General features: G+C 37.0%; 1 protein-coding gene across 1 annotated transcript in view; it reads right to left on the reverse strand.

Annotated features, from left to right (window-relative positions):
• The window catches only part of LOC136878762 (leukocyte elastase inhibitor-like), a 106,138-nt gene that overhangs the window by 42,257 nt on the left and 49,781 nt on the right, over positions 1-14,100 (reverse strand). Inside the window, exon 5 of the mRNA XM_067152225.2 lies at positions 6,139-6,353. Coding sequence (XP_067008326.2) covers positions 6,139-6,353 — 215 coding nt within the window. The remainder of the gene's footprint in view (positions 1-6,138; positions 6,354-14,100) is intronic.

A 14,100-nucleotide genomic window follows, 5' to 3' on the forward strand; every position in this document is an offset into this window, starting at 1 on the left:
CGGCCATCTCAATCATGAAAGGTGCATCTCTTTGCCCTTAATCACAAATTTATCAGCCTTAATAATGTACAGTACTTGTCATGAAAATGAACATCACACTTATTACTTTGTAGGGAGATATTCTTCCTTCCCAGGAATAGCATTTTTCCACTTAAAAAACATGTCTTGTTATTTTTGGGGGGGTATAAATAGGTATCTTGACTTGTTATTGCACCTTGTAACCTGACCTACAGTACAATCCTTTACAATACAACAAGGCATGTCTTCTTCACAGGCAAATGAATGTACTCGCAGAACATAGAAACTCATTAAAATGCCATGCTGACTAGCAACTAAGGAAAAATCTACACAAAATACCACATGGAAATTTTATGTTTAAATGTCATGTCCTAGTTCGTGAACCATGGGCAATGGCTGAGTGGCCTAGTAAGTGGTCCTGAGAGTCAGGATACCAGTTGCTATGGAATGGGAGTGGGCATCTCAGACATATTCTGAGTCATAGCCCTCTTTGTGCTCAGACAGCTAGGACTATACAATCCACCGCTGGTCCCTAACCCATTAGAGGAGAGATCCTCACTTGGAGTATGGGCAAGTAGGGTAGCATCTTGCTTCATGAATTGACAGAACTCAGAACATTTTAAGCAAGCCTCGGATCTATGGGAGTAATGGAGTCCCACTCCCATTTGACAGGAGGGACTCCTTGGAAACAACTTTGTGAACAAAATGGAATTTGATGGGGAGCTATCAATATTAATGGGGCTCATGGAAGAAAGAAAGTAGAACTGGATGAGTTAGCAAAAAAGGTGCATCTGGATGTGCTAGGAGTAAGCGATATTCTGGTCAAGGGAGATAATGAGGAAGAGATAGGAGATTATAAAGTGTACTTGACAGGTATTAAAAAGGAGAAGGGTAGGGCTGTTTATCAGGAATACCATTGCACGCAACATAGTTTTTATTAGGCACGTAAATGAGCGAATGATGTGGGTAGATTTTTCAGTTGGAGGAATAAGGATGAGAATTGTCTCAGTGTATTCACCATGTGAGGGTGCAGATGAGGATGAAGTTGACAAGGTTTATGAAGAATTGAGTGACATCGTAATCAGGGTCCACAGCAAGGATGGGATAGTGCTAATGGGCAATGCGAGAGTTAGAAATACATTCTTCAAGCATAAGGGTATTCACCGCTACACATGGGAGGCTAGGGTACCAGATCCATAATAGACTATATCTTAACTGACTTTGAATTCAGCAAGTCTGTTAGGAATGTACGAGTTTTCCGGGGATTTTATGATGATACAGACCACTACCTGGTCTGTAGTGAACTAAATATTTCTAGGCCTGGGATGGAGAAAGTGAAATCTATCTGCAAACAAATAAGGGTAGAAAATCTCCATGACAAGGAAATTAGACAGAAATACATGGATATGATTAGTGAGAAGTTCCGAACAGTAGATAGTAAGCACGTTCAGGATAAGAAAAAGAATGGGTGGCATACAGGGATGCTGTAATAGAAACAGCAAGGGAATGCCTAGGAACAACTGTGTGCAAAGATAGGGAAAAGCGAACGTCTTGGTGGAATGATGAAGTGAGAGCAGCTTGTAAACATAAAAAGAAGGCTTATCAGAAATAGCTCCAAAGAAGGGCCGATGCAGACAGGGAATTGTACATAGATGAAAGAAACAGAGCGAAATATATAGTTGCTGAATCCAAAAAGAAGCCATGGGAAGATTTTGGTAATAACCTGGAAAGGCTTGGTCAAGCAGCAGAGAAACCTTGTTGGACAGTAATAAAGAATCTTAGGAAGGGAGAGAAAAAGGGAATGAGAAGTGTTTTGGGCAATTCAGGTGAACTCATAACAGATCCTGGGGAATCACTGGAGAGGTGGAGGGAATATTTTGAAGGTCTTCTCAACGTAAAAGGAAATCTTTCTGGTGGTGTTGCGAACAGCCAAGCTCATGGGGAGGAGGAAAATGATGTTGGTGAAATTACGCTTGAGGAAGTGGAAAGGATGGTAAATAAACTCCATTGTCATAAAGCAGCAGGAACAGATGAAATTAGACTTGAAATGGTGAAGTATAGTGGGAAGGCAGGGATGAAATGGCTTCGTAGAGTAGTAAAATTAGCATGGAGTGTTGGTAAGGTACCTTCAGATTGGACAAAAGCAGTAATTGCACCTATCTATAAGCAAGGGAACAGGAAGGACTGCAACAACTATCGAGGTATCTCATTGATTAGTATACCAGGCAAAGTATTCACTGACATCTTGGAAGGGAGAGCACGATCAGCGGTTGAGAAGAAGTTGGATGAAAACTAGTGTGGTTTCAGACCACAGAGGAACTGTCAGGATCATATTTTCAGTATGCGCCAGGTAATTGAAAAATGCTACGAGAGGAATAGACAGTTGTGTTTATGTTTCGTAGATCTAGAGAAAGCATATGACAGGGTACCAAGGGAAAAGATGTTCACTGTACTGGGGAACTATGGGATTAAGCGTAGATTATTAAAATCAGTCAAAGGCATTTATGTTGACAATTTGGCTTCAGTGAGATTTGATGGTAGAATGAGTTCTTGGTTCAGAGTACTTACAGGAGTTAGACAAGGCTGTAATATTTCACCTTTGCTGTTCATAGTTTACATGGATCACCTGCTGAAAGGTATAAAGTGGCAGGGAGGGATTCACTTAGGTGGAAATGTAATAAGCAGTCTTGCCTATGCTGACGACTTGGTCTTAATGGCAGATTGTACCGAAAGTCTGCAATCTAATATCTTGTACTTGAAAATAGGTGCAATGAGTATGGTATAAAAATTAGCCTTTCGAAGACTGAATTGATGTCAGTAGGTAAGAAATTAAACAGAATTCAATGTCAGATTGGTGATACAAAGCTGGAACAGATAGATAATTTCAAGTATTTAGGTTGTGTGTTCTCCCAGGATGGTAATACAGTAAGTGAGATTGAATCAAGGTGTAGTAAAGCTAATGCACTGAGCTTGCAGTTGCGATCAACAGTATTCTGTAAGAAGGAAGTCAGCTCCCAGACGAAACTATCTTTACATCGGTCTGTTTTTAGACCAACTTTGCTTTACGGGAGCGAAAGCTGAGTGGACTCAGGATATCTTATTCATAAGCTGGAAGTAACCGACATGAAAGTAGTGAGAATTATTCCTGGTACAAAAAGGTGGGAACAATGACAGGAGGGTACTCTGAATGAGGAGATAAAGGCTAATTTAGGAGTGAACTTGATGGATGAAGCTGTACGCATAAACCAGCTTTGGTGTTGAGGTCATATGCGGCGAATGGAGGAGATAGGTTACCTAGGAGACTAATGGACTCTGTTGTAACTATTTGTGAATATTAATAAATAATTATAATCAAATAACATTAATAAAAAATATATAAATAAAGTTAATAAACATATTTAATAAAATACTTATTGAAATAAATTAAATTAATAAAAATAATTAATTGAAATGTCCGCAGTATGGGTGCCAGAGTTCACCAGAACGGATCCCTCGAATTTAGAAAGAGCATGATAATTCTTTATCTCCCAGGGTGTGTACATAATGCTGTACACTGGTACATCTGCTTCAGGCCTTACCTAATCTTCTGAAAATGACTAAATAGGTAGGAACTGCACCTAGGTTCATCAATAACTCCACTGATTCTAAAATAACTAACTATATTCTCAATAAAATCCGTGCATGAGCACCTCATCAACACACCAAAATACACTTATAATACACCAACAAAATATTACTGGAAGACTCCATATTTACAACAACAAAGAAAACAGTGGGAAACAAAAGTGAGAAATAAGCCACCATTTGTGATTAGCCCGTTGAACAATGAAAATATATGTAGATAAGAACCCTTCACTGTCTCTGTATTACCACGACTTACCAATTCTCATAATTGGCACTTATATCACACAGATACTGTACGTCGTAATACTGTGTTCACTGACTAACACTTGTTGTAAAGATATATACATTTGAGCAACACACGCTTGTCAGTCCTGAACATAAATTATGGAAAGTCTGAGATGTAGCACCTCCCAGCTTTCAGGAACATATAATACCAGGCCGCCACAATGTGATACAATACCCAGTTGTATGTCAGTCACTTTCCACAAACATAAAAAGACTATGTTCCACCAACGCTTGAATTCCAGTCTAGCGTAGTACAACAGTCTCACTCCAGTACCGTCTTGTGAAGTTTCACTCTGTATCATGTATCAGCACTACTTCATTCTCGTACAGTGGGTGTGGTTCCTTCCGCTGTGATGTCGAAATATGTAAAGACCTCAGCTGCCACAAGATATGCCGAGATTGATCCTGGCCAGGTAATCATGGTAGATCATCTTGTCAAGACCACGCCCTGGACTACTACTTGCTCCCAAGACAATAACAAACTCTAGGGTATTTCACATGAGTCATAGAACTTTCCGAGTACAACAACAAGCTCATCTCATCAGACTGGGATATATACATGACTCATGCAAAGTTTCCAAGTTCAATATAGCAATGTTTTCCCAGCTATTGTACAAAACAAATTACTCATACCTACCACATATGGAGACCTCCCAGCTTACAAATATTAATGACAAAATATACAATTGAAATGCAGATAACAACAACAACAACAACAACATCTCCCACTTCTACATATAGTGCGAGGGTGTGATATATGTACTATCACATAACGCCCCCTTGGTGAATCGATGATATCACATATTATGATTCACTATAAAACAGACCTTCATAAATAACCCTAGAATGACAAAACTGAACACCTAAACTACTGTGATAAAGATATATACACTGCATCTACTGCATTGTATTCGCACACGCGAAATACAATTTTCCAAACAATAATGATAATAATATGGCTATATACAAACAACTCCGATTTGTTTAAAAGAGGACTCTAATTTTTCAAATCTGTGCCGAAAGCATTAACACCCAAATGGGCTCAATTTTGCCCACAAATTGAAAAGATCGAACCAGTCATTGAACAACTGTACCAGGAGAACAACTTGTTTCCAGTCAATATCTGGCATCAAGCCGTGGCTGCCACAATATTCTATTGTTTTCGAGACTGTCGTAGAGAATAACCGAGCAGCAGGTCATAACTTTTGTCTCTGAGATCCAGACATGTCTAAATGGTACCTATTAAATTCGTGGTAGGAACTGCATCCGATTTTAAATTATGACTGTTTTAATTCTGATAATTTAGTAGTTGATGTCTTAAAGGGATTTCAAAGCACATCGTAGCAAAATGAAGCGAGCAGACTCTACCTAAAGCAAAAATAAACTTTTGTATTAACTTAATACAGGATGTACTGAATAATGACAATAATAATTTATATGTTATAAATATGTAGGCCCTACCATGTTTCAAAATAAATTTGTCATTGCGCCGATATAAGTTTTCGCACAGTCTTCCTTTTTTCAGGAGTGAAAATTACTTTACGTCTGATCCTTTGGTTTTCCTGTAGCTTAAACAACCTACTACTGCACAGCCCGGCATTCTCAAATTTGTGATCCGTGAACATCAATGAGAATAGTAACAGGGATTCAAATTATATACGGCACGTATTTCAATACATAACTCATGTTTATCACATTACAAATACAACAGCTGCAAGCTACGTTGCCATGGAAGCCAGTTTTTCACAGTGCTTCCCGCATGACATCACCTGTATAGAAGCAACATGTCTCTCTTACTGACACACCATTATACTCTCATTGGAATTAATAAAGGTATGAGCAATGCTAGAAACACCTCCCCTCCTTAAACCAGTTCTTGTAATAAATGGTATGAAAATGTTGCTCATAGGTCAATTGATATGAGAGCATTTCAGAAGACTTGATAGATTAACATGTAACACAGCACCTTCTGGTTCAGTGGAAGAAGGAAAGTACCTCACTCTCTATTATTCCTCTCCAGTGTTGCCTAAGCTATAATAGCTGTTGGAGTGTGTTAGAGAACTTGCCATACATACATGTCCACCTAGTATTATCCTAAGCTGTTTTCAGGTGGCAAATCATTTGTTCATTTTATACCACTATAATTCATGCATGCATACTTGCAATACTAAGGTATACAACTAAGTGATGTGTGCTGAAAAATGATCTTACCTCATATGGCACTTTGAGTACTGTGCAGTTTAAATGCTGTATGTTTGCTGTTGGGAAATCTCCAATAGCTAACATTGTTGGTGTAGAGGCTATGGATCCATTCATCAAATGGAAAGGCATTTCACGAGTGAAGTCTTTCATGAACTGGTTTATCCAGAAGCCTTTGAAATAAACTGCATTCACCATTACGACTTTAGTGTCTGCACTGATAACACCTGGAATGAACAAAGACTGACTTAAAATGTTCTGCTTTAGAATTGAATTAAGAAAATAATGAAAATTTGACTACAAATGTTAGAATATAATCTCCATTGACGAAACAATTCAGTTCTTGTATGGTTGTATGTTACACATATAAATTTTCTGTAAACTCAGTAAATCGTCTTAAACCAAGCAACCAATCATTTACAAGACTATTTTACAGTGAAAATGATAAAAAAGAAATTCTCTTAAAAACTTCAAAGATCTGAAATAGTCCAACAACACATCAGAACTAATTGTCTGCTAGTCAGGAGTTCACTTTCCAATTGTTGCAGGCTGTTTCTTCACTGATTTTGAAAAACAATTTATAAGGAAAATACAAGAAGTTCTCAGTTTAAATTTCAAATTATTTTGTTCTACATTAAAAGCTCATTCATTGCAAAATCCAATATTCTTTGCTGTAGATTGCAAGTTTTGTTCTTTTGCCATTTGTTTTACATCACATAGGCTCAGGCCTTATGGCGACAATGAGATAGGACAGGTCTAGGACTGGGAAGGAAGCAACTATGGTCTTAATTAAATTACAGACTCATTTGCCTGGTGAGAAAATATCACGGCCAACCATCTTCAGGGCTACTGACAGTAGGATTTGAACTCACTATCTCCCAAATATAAGTATTGCAACTATGTGACTCAAGCTGAATAGCCCACTCATTTAGCATTAAAATATTTCTTTAAAGTAGGAAATCTGAAAGAACTCTAAATTCAGTGTTACTATCTCTATATTGTACATAATTGCTTTGAAACAATACTGTAAAACAGTTAAAATTGGATTTCACATGGTTGACATCACTGTTCTCATACATTCTTTGCAGGAATCGCAATATTATGCTTTCACGGCTCAGTGACTAGTAATCCAGTCATCGTCATCACCATCACCATCATAATCATCATGATTCCCCTTGTCCACTTTTATTTTGGATTGTGTTGTGGATCATTAATCTTCATCTCTGCCTGTTTTTCCACCATTATTCACCAAAGACGTCTTGAAAGTTTGCCACTCTCCTCATTAGTGTTCTCTCGATTCTTTCCTGGTCTTTTCCTTCTAATCTCCAGTTCAAGCATTGACTTGTGATCCTTGTTCCATTCTTGTCATGTGTCCACACACCTTGACCTCTGTTCTCTCTCTCTCTCTCTCTCTCTCTCTCTCTCTCTCTCTCTCTCTCTCTCTCTCTCTCCTCCCTCCCCCCCCCCCACTCCCTCTTACTCTGCATACACCTACTGTTCCTCATATGACCATGTTTATTATTCGATCCTTTCTCGTCTTGTCCAGCACACTTCCTGGATTTTATTTTTCTCTGGTTTGGTCATTACCCAAGTTCTTGTGTATGATTTTCTTGTATTGTATTGGCACTTCCTTACTCCATAATAGTATCCTCATGCTGTGGTAAAACCAGCTCTGCACTCTTCTGTTTATCTCGTGTGTCATTCTTCCAACTTCAAAACTACTACTACTCCTCCTAGGGGTTCCCTCTGGAATGGTAAACCACCTCTTCCATTCTTTGATCCTTATATAAGAATGACAGTTTTGTTTTCCTCCAGGGCCAACCAAATCCTATCTCTGGGAATACAATCATATGCCTTCTTCAAATGATCAGAAGTTGATCTTTATGTTGTAGTCCCAAAATTTTCCAATAACTTTGTCACATTGCAGACATCAGGTTCACTGTTTATCTTCCACCCTTAAATCCACATTGTTCCTCTTCCAGTGGGGTTTCACCAGTGTCCTCAATCTGTCCTCTATAATTCTTTCATACACTTTAATTACATGCAGAGTCAGGGTAATTCCTCTGTAGTTCCCAAAATCTCTGTTTCCTTTCTTAAATACAGGGACAATAATTCCTTTTTTGCAATCTTTTAGGATTTTCTTCTGTCTCCAGGCCTACTTAACCACTACACTCCCAAATTCCAAGCAGATTTAATCATTCCTATACTTATTTCACACACTATTGCTGTTAAATGGAGCCAAGATGAAATAAACATTAGAAGGGCTGGCTGGACAGTTTTAGCTTCATCTTGACTACACGACCATGTGGATTAGTATGTTTTAAACAATATTTTAATTACTGATGGTGGCCCTTAGTGTCCGAAAACTGGTTACTAAATACTTGTGTGCTGATACAACTGTTTAATAATAATAATAATAATAATAATAATAATAATAATAATAATAATAATAATTTGTTAAGGGATATTGGGGATCACAGAGGTGTAAGAAGTGTGACGGTTGAATGGGTGGACAAGGAATTAACTAGCACATAACACAACAAATTTAGAAATGTTATTTCTTTCCCCCCTTTTTTTTCTACTTTAAAATTGATAAGTAGAAAATTTGAATGAATAACAATATTAATTAGCTTGTCAGCTCTAGCAATAATGAGGACTTAAAAATCTGAATATCAGGTACAAAACTTGAGAGAATTGCAAATGCTCATTTACATACAAGAAAGCTGGATTGCTCTTGGCAGGTACAAAATTTGTGACAGCATGATTTGCTCCAATCCTTTGCACTACAGGGGAGTCTGCGCTCCAATTATATCATAGTCCAGCCTTGAAGAGGCACCAATTTTCTTATGGTGCACTTACAATCTATTGGTTGTCATTAATTAAATTATTTACACAATGTTGCCCTTGTGTGGGCTTATCCATTGCTCAACAGTTTATAACACACTGCTCCTAAAGAGAACTAACCCCAGAAAATCTTTACACCAATAAATTTACAAGGGCATAATTGTCCATACTGATTGGCCTTAGTGTAAAAGGATAAAAAACTGAACATGACTGGCCATATACAAAAGGCTAGGAGGCAAAACTCTTGCCTTCCTTATAGAAATAGATAAAACCCTAAGTGGGTTAATGGCCCAATGATAGAGAGGGTAAGCCTATTCTACACCGGGGTGACTAAATGAGAAATATTAAATACCAAATAAGTGTTAAGAATTTTAGAGGTTTAGAAATTTTAGTCACTCCATGCCAAGTTGAATGGGAATCCCTTACCTTACATATTTTCCAGTTGGGAACAGAACAGATCCCTCAGACTTGCCAACAATTCTACATTTAAACCACCAACTTTAGAAATTTACATGAAATAAAAGAGGTTGAAACCTTCCCCTCAAGCTATCCATGGGAACTATCACATGTTTATGAAAATTTTGCCATTACCTTGAGTTGCTGGGCCTTCCGAACGCTGCTCATGGCCCCTGCCTTCCTTAGGACACGCCACACTTAACTAACTGGAGCAATGAAGACCATATGGCCCTAAAGCACCCAGCTTTTATAGTATTTTTGAGGTGAAGTTTCCAAAACTCTTTACTGATAGGCTAGATTCCTGTACACACCCCCAATTTTAATTGGCTAGAGAAAATATTTACAAAATTCTGATAGGTTGATTACTATTGAAGAAGGAAGCAGAAGAAGTGTTGACAACTTTGATACATGAACAAAATAACCTTCAAAACCTAAGGTTTGCCATCTGTAAAAATAAACATTCTGTTAAGAATTAATTATAGTTTATTCCGCCAGAGGAGGGACTTAAACTAATGATAGACATCTAACAGTTGAAAACCAAAGTTTCTTGTAATACATTAGTTCCAGTTAGATTACATAGATGGCCTTATAGAAGGCACACAGTTTAACTGACTGGGAAAGGTGTACCCCTGGTACAACAATAATAATAACACTAGTAGATGAATAAGTTTTAATGGTGTTTTTAAAAGTGAGAAAGAATACAATATGAAGATAAAGTTGGAATTCAAGATGATGAATTGGGGAAAATATTTGTTAATAGGAAGAGAAGTTAGAGATTGCAATAATTTACCAAGGGAGATGTTTAAATTTCCAAATTCTTTGAAATTATTTAAGACTAGGTAAATAACTGATAACAAGTTTACCATCAGACATTATGATAAATAACGAGTTAATCAAAGAGGTGAATAGTTCTGTTTGTTGGGATCAACCATCCATACACGTGGTTCACACGGTCCAGAAATTTTCCAAAGACTTGTCCTTGGAAGAGCAGCATTCAAAGGCATAGATAAGATCTTCAAGTGTTCAGATGTATCTTTGCATAATAAAGTGAGAATGGTTAAAGCTACATGAGATGCTCTGATTCATTGGTAAAGACCGTTATTCTTGGGAAGGTGGAGGGGTCTTAGAGATGAGGGCTGCCAGCACTGAGATGGATAGACGCCATCAAATCCGACATGAACATATCAACTGAAGGATTTGATTGAAGACCATAACATTTTGAGTTAAGTCCATCCATACAGTTTCCAGGAGTTGACGTCGACTTGATGGCACCTGATCATCATCATCAAACATTTGATAGCAAATCTACCACCTGGATGGCTGTCCTAAATGCACATCACTGACTGACTGACTGACTGACTAAAAGGCTTCCTACAGGACTATGCTGAATGATCATTTGAAATGTTCAGTGCATAAACTAAGCAAATTCATATTTTTGTACTATTATTGTCTTTTCTCTGTCATTATCTACAAGAAAGGTATTATTTTGTCACACTTTACTAAACTTATGTTCCTATTAGTCTAAGAAATGTAAATAAATTTGGTTTTGTATCCTCTAATTTATTATGTAATTTATACTAAATGCTCCTTTTTTTCAGAACTGTCCTAAATGGGATTATGCCACTTATGCTCGAAAACCCTCAGCTGCATTCCAAATTTGTAACTTTTATTTCAAAAAGAAAGCTATTTCAGAACATTTCTTGAATGAATTTTACTGTCTAACAGGCATATTTTCACACAAGTATGAAGGATGATTTCTCCACCTAATCAATACTTTATTTTACATAATGTCAAGATTATTTACATAAAAGGACAGTACCGGTTTTGACCTATAAGTAGGTCATCTTCAGCTGTTGAAGAACCTACTTAATAGCGACTGTACAGAATAAATGCTACTAAAATTAAAATTAAACAAGACTGCCATTAAAATAAACATGAATCAATCAATCAATCAATACTGATCTGCATTTAGGGCAGTCGCCCAGGTGGCAGATTCCCTATCTGTTGCTTTCCTAGCCCTTTCCGAAATGATTTCAAAGAAATTGGAAATTTATTGAACATCTCCCTTGGTAAGTTATTCCAATCCCTAACTCCCCTTCCTATAAATGAATATTTGCCCCAGTTTGTCCTCTTGAATTCCAACTTTATCTTCATATTGTGATCTTTCCTACTTTTATAAACGCCATTCAAACCTATTCGTCTACTAATGTCATTCCACGCCATCTCTCCGCTGACAGCTCGGAACATACCACTTAGTCGAGCAGCTCTTCTTCTTTCTCTCAATTCTTCCCAACCCAAACATTGCAACATTTTTGTAACGCTACTCTTTTGTCGGAAATCACCCAGAACAAATCGAGCTGCTTTTCTTTGGATTTTTTCCAGTTCTTGAATCAGGTAATCCTGGTGAGGGTCCCATACACTGGAACCATACTCTAGTTGGGGTCTTACCAGAGACTTATATGCACTCTCCTTTACATCCTTACTACAACCCCTGAACACCCTCATAACCATGTGCAGAGATCGGTACCCTTTATTTACAATCCCATTTATGTGATTACCCCAGTGAAGATCTTTCCTTATATTAACACCTAGATACTTACAATGATCCCCAAAAGGAACTTTCACCCCATCAATGCAGTAATTAAAACTGAGAGGACTTTTCCTATTTGTGAAACTCACAACCTGACTTTTAGCCCCGTTTATCAACATACCATTGTCTGCTGTCCATCTCACAACATTTTCGAGGTCACGTTGCAGTTGCTCACAATCTTGTAACTTATTTATCACTCTATAGAGAATAACATCATCCGCAAAAAGCCTTACCTCTGATTCCACTCCTTTACTCATATCATTTATATATATAAGAAAACATAAAGGTCCGATAACACTGCCCTGAGGAACTCCCCTCTCAATGCCAATATTCTAAAAAATACTTAAGTTTAAGATATATACACATTGTATAGTTTTGGGGGTTAGAGGGCTTTTTCCCTGGCCCCATGATTTCTACACATTTCAAAAATTATATTTGCTGAGGTTGGATACAATTCTAAGAATATATCAAGAATCACTGACATTCTGGTGTCAAGTTCGAATATCTATGTTAAATGCCAACACTATGTCCAACGGTTTTATGAGATGTTTCAAAGTGCATTGTTGGGCAGCAAATATGTGGGGACGTCGTATTCATCAGAATAAGAGGTTCAGTATCCTGTTTACAGATACATAGCTTATTCTCAGATTATATCAATGCTGAAAAACATGTTAGTGAATGCCACTACACTAAAAAACTTTCACTGGCTGTCCTAAATGCACATCACTGGATGCTGACTGACTGAATGCCACTACACTAAAAAACCTTAAACTAACATGTTTTTCAGCATTGATATACTCTGAGAATAAGCTATGTATCTGTAAGCAGGTTACTGAACCTCTTATTCTAATGAATATGACGTCCCCACATATTTGCTGCCCAACAATGCACTTTGAAATATCTCATAAAACCGTTGGATATAGTGTTGGCATTTAACATAGATATTCGAACTTGACACCAGAATGTCAGTGGTTCAATTGTATCCAACCTCAGCAAATATAATTTTTGAAATGTAGAAATCATGGGGCCAGGGAAAAAGCCCTCTAACCCCCAAAACTGTACTATATGTATATATCTTAACCTTAAGTATTTTTTAGAATAGTGTCATTCATGTTTATTTTAATGGCATTCTTATTTAATTTTAATTTTAGTACCGTAGTATTTATTCTGTACAGTCGCTATTAAGCAGGTTCTTCAACAGCTGAAGATGAACTATTTACAGGTTGAAACTGGTACTGTCCTTTTATGCAAATAATATGACACTATGTAAAATAAAGTATTGATTAGGTGGAGAACTCATCCTTCATACTTGTGTGCTTGAACTATCAATACGGACTATGAAGCTAATAGATTATAGGCATATTTTCCTTTGCTAAGACTGCAGCATGATGAACTATAACACACCAGATAAAATGTTGCAAACATAAGCACAAGGTTATCATGGCAATGAAACGAGTTACTGTCAATTTATGTATGTTTTCTGAAGTAGAGATGACAACTTCTGAAATACAAATTACCTTTTCTGAAGAAAAATCGATAAATCTTAACCACAAATGACACTTTCTCAAATACAATTGATAAATCTGAAATATAATTGATACTTTCTGAAAACTAACTGATTAATACGAAATACAATTTATAGTTTCTGAAATAGGCTATAAATGGAAAAAAAAAAATTTGATCTATTTATTTTTAAACTTTACTAGGTAACATATGTCCATTTGTATGTTTCTTTTTTCCTTCCTATCTTTGATGTACTAGTATATTTGAATAGTGTGTTTGGTTTTCATTACCTAACTGTAAATATACATCTATATATATAAAAGAACTTGTCCTGACTGACTGACTGACTGACTGACTGACTGACTGACTGACTGACTGACTGACTGATTCATCATCGCCGAGCCAAAACTACTGGATATAAAGAAATGAAATTTTGGACATAGATTCATATTAAGATGTAGGTGCTCGCTAAGAGAGGATTTTTGGATATTCCTTCGCTAAGGGGGTGAAAAGGGGGTTGACATTTTAAAATGAGTGTATCAATATCTCAACACTTTAAAAGTTTACAGATGTAAAAATTG

The sequence above is a fragment of the Anabrus simplex genome, chromosome 1 (assembly GCF_040414725.1).
Source record: "Anabrus simplex isolate iqAnaSimp1 chromosome 1, ASM4041472v1, whole genome shotgun sequence".
Taxonomy (NCBI): Eukaryota; Metazoa; Arthropoda; class Insecta; order Orthoptera; family Tettigoniidae; genus Anabrus; species Anabrus simplex.